Below are 12,336 nucleotides of genomic sequence, written 5' to 3' on the forward strand. Positions count from 1 at the left end.
GCCTGCCCCCCGCCTTCATCTGGCTGGGATCAGTGACAGAGGAGGAGAGAATGCCCGCCTGCCCATCCTCCCCTTTCTAGAGCCCGTTGTATTTTTTCCCACAATGGGCTTTGTAGCTAGTGAATGATATACATTAAAAATGATACTTCAGATCTCTTTTTAAGATATTTGTGTAACTGAAACAGGAGCTTGGTCAGTCTAATACAGGGAGATTACTTGATGCTTACCAACTTGTAGCTCAATTGTCATTGCATACAGGCTTCCATGAATCTGGAGCAATTTGTTACCACTTACTTATGTGCTGCCCTGATGATGATGAAGGTATCATGCTTAAATAGCATTGCAATTAGTGGGACAAGTTAGTTGTGCTACCTTAAGTGTTTTTGATTTCAGAGGGAGTTGAACCAGATCTCTGGATTGGGACCCCGGTCTTCATTGTTTTGCCAGTTTGTAGAAGGTACTGGGGACAAAACCAGTTTCTTCCCTGTAAGCTATATATTTGGTCTGAAAGCACCTCTTTTGAGTTCAGATTGTTGATATTATTTATTATTATGAGAAAACACTAAATCATTTAATGCCAAATATTAATGGGCTGTTTTGCTTTCTTTTCCCTAGGGAATCAGTAGTCTGTTTAGCTCCCTAAAAGTAGTTAGGCTGCTTCGATTGGGTCGTGTGGCTCGAAAATTGGACCATTATATTGAGTATGGAGCAGCTGTCTTGGTTCTGCTGGTCTGCGTATTTGGTCTTGCAGCCCACTGGTTGGCCTGCATTTGGTACAGTATTGGAGACTATGAAGTTATCAATGAGGATACAAACAAAATTAGGAATGAAAGTTGGCTCTACCAGCTAGGAGAATCCATTGGATCGCCATATCAGTTTAATAAGTCTGGAACTGGAAAATGGGAAGGAGGACCAAGCAAGGATTCTGTTTATATCTCCTCGTTATACTTTACGATGACTAGTCTCACAAGTGTTGGATTTGGGAACATTGCACCAACCACGGATGGAGAGAAGATCTTTGCTGTTGCCATGATGATGATTGGTTGTAAGTATCAGAGGATTCACACAGTGTTTCAAACTGCAGGTTTTTCCACAAATGTATTTCATGCATTAGTCACTTAGTCATATGTTTTCAATGGATTTTAATGGAGAATTTAGCACATGCTTAAATCTCTTTCAGTTAAATCAGAGATGTATCAAAATGCTTAAATTTGCCAACATTTTAAAATGAGGTAGTGCTAATGTTGAAGAAGAAAACTTAAAGTTATGCCAAAAATCTAGAGTTCTCTTGGTCTTAGTAAGTTCTTCTGTTCTTCTGCATAACCAGTACTTAGAAATACAGTATTTAAATTAAGCTGTTTAAAATGCTGATGCTGTAGAATCCACAATACATGAACTTCAGTCAATAGAAATCCCTAGTTTACATGATTTGATTGTGACGGTCCCCTAAACATATGATCAGATGCCAACCTATACATATGTAAAAAACATTGTTATATTATGGGATAGGTTTAGTGCTGGAGGGGACTGGGCAAAATTAACTCTAGTGAAATCCCCCTGCATACCCATACATGCACAAACAGAAAATTACTTCTGGAGGAGAGAATAGACTATGATTCCTTTGTGGACCTTTAAGTCCTGTCAGCATTGCTAGGATTGGAAAGGAATCACACTCTCTTCCTTCTGTCTATGCACATTTCTCAGCAGAAAATTAGAGATTCCAAAGAGGTCCCTTTAATGTATTTCTCATGGGATGGGGACTCAGGGGAAAGGAATGAAGATTCCTTTACATTCCTTAAAACCTGTCAGTCAGGGATTGGCAGTTTGGCCTCCTAGGGCTCAAATAGCTGCCTGACTATGCCGTTCCCTGATTCCAACCATGTGCAGTTATAGAACACTAAGTGAAATACTCTATAAAGGTTCTGAGCATCACCTCATCTTGATTCAAAGGATATACTGGATGTTACCATTGAAGTATAAGCATTTTTATAATCCTTTGTAAACCACAGATGTTTGATATTGCTAACATTGTTAAAGAACTCCTTTGATTACTACAAAAATGATGATTTATCCTGTATCCATAAAGTAACCAACATGAACAAACATCTAGCACACTTGGTCATTATCTTTATGTAAAGATAATGAAGAAAAAAAATCAAGTGGATAATTGCTTACTTCATTTCACGGAAAGAGATTTTTGTTTGTGTTATAAAAAATATCTTTAAACTCCAATATTCAAACTGCCCTATTAAACCAAATGGTGGTAGCAGTAGAGTTTGTGTACTAAAATTTGGTTTCTAAATCACTCCCTTGAGAACATGTAATAGGCTGTTCAACAAACAGTTCCATATAAAACAGCCATGCTTGCATCTGTCTCGATTAAATGTGCTTGTTTTAATGCACAATCATTGCAACCTTTTGAGTCTCTGTTTGCAATGCTCTGCAGCTGACAACCCCTATTGTATACAATCCTGAATTTTAATTGGAATAGCCAGGAGAAATAGTGTAGCCTTTGGAGCACTGGCAGCATTAAGATGAGATATCTGTGCTGTGCTAGTATGATTAGATTTACTTGTTTCAAACTTTAGAAAGAGTGAATGTTGTAGAAAGGAAGAGTCTGTAACATCATATAAGATGCCCCTTGTGGAATTACAGCAGATTGGGAAAAAATACTGGATTTTTAAAAAAGTATAAAATGCTAAGAAAGTAGTTATGATGAATGTACCTGAAATATTATGACATCTCTGGCCTGAAACAAGTCACTTACCTACACCAGGCAAAGCAATACCAGTATAGTGTTCATACAATGGCATTGTAAATGATTTTGAATATTTTCCACACCTATTACAAATACTGAAATAGGTTTTCTGTGTAAACCAATTTGAAACATGAAGCTCATGACTCAGACAGAGAGAAAGGAAGGAGGGTGGAATTTAGCAGATAATACTGGAGACCTCTTGAAAGAGATTAAGCTGGAAATTATCTTGACGTTTGAGATGTTTTGATTGCACTAGTGGTACAGAATAAAGAAAAGCAAGTGGAAAGTTTCTGAACTGTTGAATAGAAAAATGTTCCCTGAAAGGGCATTTATTGATTATACCCTAGCCCATTCCAGATGAGGTATGTTGAATGTACTTGTCATGCATATGTATGGGAAGGACCAGAAGTGTGGAAGCAGGCTCTGCCCAACCTGTGTAACTTGTTGAATTGTCAGAACAGAGCTGGCTCATGCACAAATTTATGTGCTTAGTGTTCTCTGCATGCATTTTGGATTCTTCACTAATACTGCTTGCTGGGATGGCTATTTAACAAGGGCCTTGTGCAGGTAGGCTTAGGTGCAAGGAGACCTCCTTGAGGGGGAGCTGGAGGCATGGAGCATTTACCTTTGGTCTGTAACTAGTGGCCACTGGTATGCAAGCCCCACCTTCCACCTCCTTTTCTTTTTCATAGGTACTGGTTGCTGGGATGGCTATTTAACAAGGGCTTCATGCAGGAGGCGTGAGCCTCTTGGCATGAGCTGAAGGATGAGAGCACAAGGGTCCTTGGCCTGAGGTGCACAGCTGGGGGACAGACATTGCTTGCATGAGGTGCAGGACATGAGAGGAGAGAAAGAGCTCCACTAATTTGTACTGCTTCTGGGATGGAGGCAGCACCTGCTGGACACTGCTTACTTAAATATACAATGGTTATAGCCCTAGACTGTTGTCTGAGTTGAGGCTACCAGTTGAGGCCACCAGTATGTTTGATATCTCCATATGTGGTTTTGGGGTGCACAAGAATTTCCTTGGGAATTTACTATCCAAGTACAGATGGAGCAGATAGATATGGAGGTGGGACTTACCAAAGGTGACCAGTATCAAGCAACAATGCTCACTGTTTATATAACCAGCATTTCAAATGCTGAAAATGAGGCCACTTCTGCCTCCACTTCTACTCTAATACTATGCAATAGTATCTATCTGTTAGAAACAAGATTGCATGCATTGCTGGCATGTTGCAGGAAGAAAATGATATGGTGTATCTGTCGTAACTAACTCCTTCTGGCTATGCGGTCCTATACCAATCTTGCTATGGTAGCTGGAAAGAAGGAGTTGCTATTATTCTTTGAGAGTCCTTCAATTTCTGCCAACTTCAAGCTATAGCTGGTATTGACTGTATGCTGCCGTCTTTGGGAACTAAAGATATATTGGGTATTCTGCTTGTTTACTGACCACCCAGCTTCCCAATAAGCAGACTTTCTGAGTTGGCAGAGCTGCCAGCAGATATGGTGTTGGGAGACACCTAGACTTTCTATTCTGGGGGACTTCAACATCTATGCTGAATGTTCCAAGACAGGTCTGGCCCAGGAATTTATAGCTTCCCTGGCAACCCTGGATCTCTCTCAATTAATGACAGGCATGAAAGAGGCTGCACCTTGGACTTAATATTTTTGCACTGAGCCTTTGAGGGAATGTCTTGTTTCAATGTTAGAGATTCAGCCTGAACTGTGGTCAGATTATCATCTGCTGAAGGCAAGAGTGAATATGGCCCCAACACCCCACAAAATGGGGGGTCCAGTTAAAATGATTCACCCACAAAAGTTCATGGATCCTTCTGGATTCCAAAATATCTTGGGAGATTTTAGAATTCTGTATGCATGTTCTATGGAAGCTGCTATAGGAGTGTGGAATACAAAGGTCCTTGAAGCTATTGACACCATTGCTCCTTGTTGACTCTTCTGGCCCTTGGGATGGAAGTCAGCCCCATGGTTTACCACAGAGCTGGGTGACCTAAAGAGAAAATGTCTAGAAAGATGCTGGTGGAAAACTTGCGGAGAAACTGATAGAGCATGCTACAGAACCTACTAGAGGACCTATGAAGCAGAAATGAAAGTGGCAAAGAGACGTTATTTCTCAGCAATCATTGTGTCAGCTAGCTCATGACTATCTCAATTGTTCAAGGTATCTCAACACCTTCTAACCCCTAAATCTGAACCATTACAGTCTCAGGAACAGACAATTAGCTGTGAGGCCTTGGCTAAGTTTTTCGCTGATAAAATAGCACAAATACGGTCTGATCTGGATGCTAGCTGTAATACAGACGAGATAGAAGAAGTGCTTAATACACTATCTGGCTCACATATGGACTGCCTTGAACCAGTTACAGTGACAGATCTTAACAGGATCCTGACATCTATGAAAGCCTCTGCTTGTGTGCTTGATCCTTGCCCATCTTGGCTGTTAAAATCAAGTAAGAACCACATAAGTAAACAACTGAAGTCATTTGTAAATCAATCGCTAACTCAGGGCACCTTCCCCTGGGGCTCTCAAACAGGCGGTTATCCACCCGCTAATTAAAAAACCATCCCTAGACAAAAATACATGGCCAATTATTGCTCAGTCTCTAATCTGCCCTTTCTGGGCAAAGAGATTGAGAGAGCAGCAGCTGACCACCTCCAGGTCTTCTTGGGTAACTCTAGTGCTCTGGACCCTTTCCAGTCTGGATTCAGACCAGATCATGGGGCAGAGATGGCACTAGTAGCTTTAGTAGTAATAGACGATAATCATCTGAATATAAACAAAGGCCATGCCTCCTTATTTCTCCTCCTGATCTGTCTGTAGCCTTTGACACAGTAGACCATGCCATCCTGTTGAGGCGTCTACAGACAGAAGTGGGCATCAAAGGATGTGCTTTGGACTAGTTTAAATCATTTCTCATGGAACAGAGTCAAAGGGTTGCCATTGGAGATCAGCTATCTCCAGAATGGGAATTATCTTGTGAGGTTCCACAGGGCACAATCCTGTCTCCCATGTTATTCAACCTGTATGTAAACCCTTTAGAACTTTTTCGCAGCTATGGATGGGTTGTCATCAATATGCAGATGACACCCAACTAGGAATGCCAATCCCCTGCTGAGAATGGGGGATCCCCTGTTCCCACCTCCCCCCCTGACCCCACTTACCTGGCCAGTGAGGGCCATGCCCTCTGGGGCGCCCCCCAGCAGTGCAGTGTGCCCCTGTGTCCCGCTGTGGTGCACTTCTGCGCCCCACAATGGTCCCATTTCTGGCTGAATCAGGCCCACGGGGGGGGGGGGGCAATTCAGCCCTGTGGCGAGCACAGGAATGCACGCTGGGCCACCCTTTGACCCGCATGATGATGTCACTTCCCGGAAGTGTATGCACACAAGAAGGGACTGCGGAGAGCATGGAGGGTAAGTGCCAGGATCCAAGTCCCCCAAGTGACCTGGCAACCCTAAACCCAACTCTATATCTCACTATCCAGGTCCCTACAAGAAGCAGTAGAAAAATCTTGGATCGCTTCCTGACTGCTGTGCTCAAATGGCTGAAAATGAACAAATTGAAATTAAACCCTGACAAGATGAAAGTGATGCTCATTGGGAAGATGGAGATCTTGAAGAATATTGTACTCTCCACTTTTAACGGAGTTTGTCTGACCCTTTCAGACTTGGTTAAGAGCCTAGGGATTATACTGGATCCAATTCTACTAATAGAAAAGCAAGTTAAAACAGCCACCAAAAATGCTTTCTACAACTTCACTCTAGTCTGGAAGATGACTTCCTACCTTGACATGGTTGATTTGGCTACCTGGATCCATGTTATGGTAACATCAAGACTTGACTATTGTAATGCACTATACATAGGTCTCCCATCTAAGTTAACTAGGAGACTCCAGTTGGTGCAAAACACTGCGGCTTGACTTTTATCAGAATTGAGCAGTGGTGGCCCCTGTCCTGTGGAACGGCCTGTCTGAGAAGGTCAGGAGATCCCCCACTCTCCTGGCTTTCTGCAAATAATGCAAAACTGAATTATTCAAAAGGGCTTTTGAATAAAGGTCGTCTCAAAGAGATGCTTCACTAACAAGTTAGGGACCATTGATTTCACCATTGTGTTGCCGTACATACTATCTATTGCTTTAAGTATGTGCTCCTATGTACTACCTGCTGCTTTAAGTATGACCTTACTGAGTAGTTCTGTGTTGTCTAATGTCAGTCCTAGATTAGCTTATGCTCTGTTCCAACATTTCTTCAACTCTGCATTGGATTTTTGCTAATGTTATATGATATCTTTGTAAACTTTCATTTATTTACTTTATGGCATTGTTTATTGAAACATCTTTGATACTGACTGTACTAATCTCACACTATGTAACTGCCTTGAGTCTCATTGAGAAAGTTGGACTACTAAATAAATAAAATCTGAAAAAACAAGGTTCTTGAAAATGGAGAGAGCCCTACATGCATACCACTGAATCGATGTAGGTAGTATTCTGACCTGAAAGTAAATGCACGTAGGTCATTGGCCATTTTGAATGACCTATACTGTTCCTCTGAAAATTGTTTCATTATCTAGCAGAATGTAGGTAATTTTTGAGGTTCTTGAGCATTGGGTGCATCCCCATAACCAATTCCCATAACATCACTTGTAGGATAAATAAAACTGCTCTGCCCTCACTGAAACGGATTGGATCCTGCGGAGGATTTCTGCAGATGGAGGGGGCAATTTTTGCCAATTCCTTCTCCCTCTATAGACCTCTGACTTTTCCCCATGAGCAGCATTTGGGGGGAATTTTAGGCTGCAGTGGGAGAAGGGAGGTAAGAAAGTCATGTTCCACTGATAAATCTCTTACATCAGCAGAAATTACTATTGGATCTTTATCATTAGGACAAATGCTTTGCTGGGTTGGTTGTTCATAGAAATGGCCCCTTGTTTGCCATCAATGGTTACCAAGGTTTTTAAATCCAGAATTTGCATATGTCCATTGGTAAGCAAGTAGCCTGTGAGTGTACTATTGAATATTTTGCTTCCTACCTCCAAGGTAAGACATTGCCACATGATTGCATTCAGATTCTGGAAGTCAAGCTGTGCTTTGGAGACCGTGAAATTTTTTAACAAAAATATTTTTACTTCCAACAATGCATCTAGTATTAGCTGTCATTGTTATATTTATATTCTGCTTTTTCAACTCATCAGGTCTACAAAGCAACTTATACCTAAAGATAGTACAATATTTTTATATGGTAGAATTAAATGAGATGGAGAGAACTTGAGCCCAGTTCACAGAATAAACCTAAACCTCAGTGCTGCTACTACTGACAATGTTTTGTTATATCATGTAGTCAACCACTGTACCTCTGATGGTAGAGAAACATGAAGCAGGGTCTCTGTAGGTGATTCAGTGCGCAATCGTAAGCTGATCTACTCAGTGTCCTGTTTTAGTCACTGGTACTTCCTCCCAAGAAAAGTGTTTTTAAGATTTCAGCCCTAACTATACAAGTAAGCTCACATAAGGAAGCCAAATCTTAGTGGTTGCATTGGATTCAGTTGCCTATAGGAAGTATCAGAGAAACAGGACTCCTTCAGCTACCAGTCCTGCAGACTTTAAAGATATGATTCAGAAAACTACAGCCATATGAGACTGCACTGTTGGTAATGAAATGGCAGTGATCCATATATGCACTGGGCAAGCTTAGATCCATGGCATTCCATAGCTAGCAATGCAAAGCCTATATATTTGGGGGTTGATGCTTGCAGCCTATTTCTGTTCCAGTGATTTCATGAATTTTTACTAACTTTGATAGAGAGCTGGCCAACCTTAGCTGATTTTGTGGTGATGAGTTGCAGTTCTTTAAAATGTTATAGCTGACTTTAGAATGGATACAAAATATATCTTTTCTATCAAGTTTTATTGTTAGGACTTCCTGTTTGGGATCCATGGAGGTCTAACGCAGCTCCACTTGCGGAGCTGACCGGACTGCCGTTTTAACCGGCCGGCGGGGTGAAAATAGCCCGCGGCCGACTGCTCTCAGGCGGGGAGCAGGCAAAGAACGCTCAAGACCCTAGGGTGAGCTAGATCTCGGATGAGGGGGGGCTCTATACAACGAGTCTCCCCCCGATCCTTGAGGTCCCACCTTGCGACGGGTCGGCTATAATCTCTGCGGCAGTTTTGGGGCCAATTCGGCTGGCATAAGACCTACATACCCAAGCATCGATTGGGGGAAGAAGCTGAGAGGAGAACTTAAAATCGAAACAGCGATTACAACCCGAGAAAAGTGAAGAGAAGGTAAAGATCATTATCTTCTGAGACGGGACAGATTGATAAAAACAGAGAGGAAAAAAAGTAGATTTTTAAACTGCAACAGACTAGTGAAAAGGAGGGGAAGACTCGGCAGGAATTGAATTTAAAAAGAGACTAAGTTTAAAGAAGTTATTAAAGAAATGGGACTATTGTTTTGAATACCTGTGGCTTTGGAGCTGTGAGAAAAAGACACCATCGCGAGATCTGCTGTGGGAAGACGGGAGACAGGAAGTGCGTAATAACAATAGAGTGGCTGGAGAGAAGCGGCCCTTGCTGGAGGGCAGGAAGTAGGGAATCGCCATTTTTGAAAGGGGAAGGGTCGCGGCTTCAGCGGAAGAGGAAGTAGGCCATCTTGGATTACAAAATCATAGAGAAACCATAGAGAAAAGACGCCCGACATTTTGGACTCTTTAAAATTTAATTTCTATAAGAAGACCGGGACATTTAAAATAGAAAAACGTTAAATTTTACGCCACGGAGTTAAGGAAGAGAGCGGATTCGTGGGAGCGAGCTAAAGCAAGCCCCACGATGTCAAAAAAAGAGTGGCAATCGGCAATAGAAAACCTGGATAAAAACCTGGACAAAAAACTTTTAGATATGATTAAAGAACTTAAGGACACGAAATTGGAGCTGATAAAAGAGGTTAAAGAGGTTACACAGACAGTAAAATCGGAGCTGTCAGAAGTGAAAAAAGGTATGGAAACAATACGAAGTGAATTACAAGGAACGCAGCAGAGAGTTAAAACAGTAGAAGACGCGATGGAGAATTTAGCAGACACGCAACAAACAGAGATGAGATTGGTGAAGGGGAGAATGTCAGTTGCAGAAACTAAACATATGGAGAAGCAGCTACGTTTTCGTGGCTTGCCAGAAGTGGAAGGAAAGTCAGCGCAAGAACAGATGACTGAGGTGTTGGCTGAGTACCTGGGGAAGGAGGAGGAGGAAGTTGTGGCTATCCTAGATGTGGCATACCGTGTGAATTCGAGAATAGCAACCCAGAGGAAACTACCAAGAGATGTGATTGTGCAGTTTACAACACGAAATATGAAAGAGAGGATTGTGACAAAACAGTTTCAAGATCCATTGGAGATTGATGGCAAGACGATTATTATAATGAAGGAACTGCCCAGATCAGTGTTACTGGACCGGAAAAAATATAAAGTGCTAATTCAGATTTTGAAGGACATGAAAATCAGGTACAGATGGGAGTTACCGGAAGGAGTGTCCTTTGAGTTTGGAGGGGCCAAAAAACGCATCAGATCTGAGCGAGAGATGGAGCGATTTATTAAGGACAATGAAAAAGACTTACCAACAAGATCATGAGTATGGAGTGTAAAGTATTATCTTGGAATGTAAATGGACTAAACTCACCGAATAAGAGGAAAAATACTTTTCACTGGCTACTAAAACAAAAATGTGACATTGTTTGTTTGCAAGAGACCCATATCAGAAAGCAGGATGTAAAATATTTAAAATCTGGAAAATTGGGCAAAGAATATGTAGCGGCCTCCAACAAGAAAAAAAGAGGAGTGGTGTTGTACATAAAAGAGGAGCTACAGCCAAAATTTGTTATGAGAGATGTGGAAGCTAGATTTGTAGCAGTGGAATGTATTTGGAATTTAAAGAGAGTGTTGGTAGTCGGACTTTATGCACCTAACGGTGCAAAAGAAAGCTTCTTTGAGGATTTAAGGAAGCATTTAGACGATCTTGCATACGACCAGATAATTCTTGCTGGAGACTTCAATGGAGTGACAGACTTGGAACTAGACAAAAAGACTACAACGGCACAAAAGAAAAGAGGACTATTACCAAAGCTTTTTTTTGAGTTGATTCAACAAGAGACTCTTGAAGATGTATGGAGGAGAGAATATCCTAAAAGCAGACAGTTTACTTTTTATTCTGCAAGGCATTCTACATTATCAAGAATTGATATGATCTGGGCCTCAAAAGACTTAGCATTATGGACTAAGGAGGTAGAAATAATGCCTATGGTAGGCTCAGATCACAACCCAATTATGTGGAAATTTGGAAAAAAGAGAAAAAGGAAAGCATGGAGAATAAATGAGGACTTGTTACAGGAAAGAGAGAATATGGAAATACTGAGAAGAGAGACAAAGTTTTTTATACAATACAACGTGAATAAAGAAGTACCAACCAATAAAGTTTGGGATGCTTACAAGGCGGTTGTAAGGGGCATACTAATGGACTTAAATGGTAGAGCAAGAAAGAAGAAAGAGGAGAAAAGACAAGAGATTGAGGAGAAAATAAAAGCCAAAGAAATACAGCTAAAAAAGAGACCAGGGAAAAAGAAGGTATACCAGGAAATTAAAATACTTCAAGAACAGCTAACAGCAATGAGCAATAAAGAATTGGAGTGGAATCTCAAAAGACTGAATCAAAAAGCGTTTGAGGGTGCTAATAAACCTGGGAAGTACCTGGCATGGCAATTGAAGAAGAAAAGGGAAAAGAAGATAATAAATAAAATTTGCGAAGATAACAAAACGTATTTGGAGCAGGCTACCATTAGTAGAGCCTTTTATAAATTTTACGCTAAGCTGTATAATAAAAAAGAAGTAAACAAAGAATCAATAGCGTCATATTTGGAGAAAACCAAACTTCCAGAAATCTCGGAAGCTTGGAGAAATAAGTTGAATAGTGAAGTAACTGACGAGGAAATAAGTAAGGCAATACAATCTGCAAATCTAGGAAAGGCGCCAGGGCCAGATGGACTTACGGCTAAATTCTATAAGACAATGGCTAATGAACTGGCACCATTCCTAAAAGAGGTGATGAATGGGGTTTTAAGGGATCAAAGGATTCCAGAAACTTGGAGTGAAGCGAATATATCATTGATCCCAAAAGAGGGCCAAGACCTGACTAATGTGAAAAATTATAGACCTATATCGCTACTCAACAATGACTATAAAATTTTTGCGAAGATATTGGCGGAGAGATTGAAGGGGTGGCTCTCGGAAGTCATAGAGGAGGAACAAGCAGGCTTTTTGCCAGACAGACAAATAAGAGACAACTTAAGGACAGTGATCAATGCTATTGAATATTATGACAAGCGTTGTGACAAAGAGGTTGGTTTCTTCTTTGTTGACGCTGAAAAAGCGTTTGACAATTTAAACTGGGACTTTATGTTTGCCACTATGGAAAAGCTACAATTGGGAGAAAGATTCATCAGAGCAATTAAGGAAATTTATAGAGACCAGACTGCAGCAATTGTGGTGAATGATGAATTGACCAAGAAATTGACGA

General features: G+C 41.1%; 1 protein-coding gene across 1 annotated transcript in view; it reads left to right on the top strand.

Annotated features, from left to right (window-relative positions):
- Positions 1–12,336, top strand: part of KCNH1 (potassium voltage-gated channel subfamily H member 1) — a 402,220-nt gene that overhangs the window by 84,160 nt on the left and 305,724 nt on the right. The window contains exon 7 of the mRNA XM_054982129.1: positions 616–1,045. Within this exon, the coding sequence (XP_054838104.1) occupies positions 616–1,045 (430 nt within the window). The remainder of the gene's footprint in view (positions 1–615; positions 1,046–12,336) is intronic.

Source organism: Eublepharis macularius, chromosome 1 (assembly GCF_028583425.1).
Source record: "Eublepharis macularius isolate TG4126 chromosome 1, MPM_Emac_v1.0, whole genome shotgun sequence".
NCBI classification, from domain to species: Eukaryota; Metazoa; Chordata; class Lepidosauria; order Squamata; family Eublepharidae; genus Eublepharis; species Eublepharis macularius.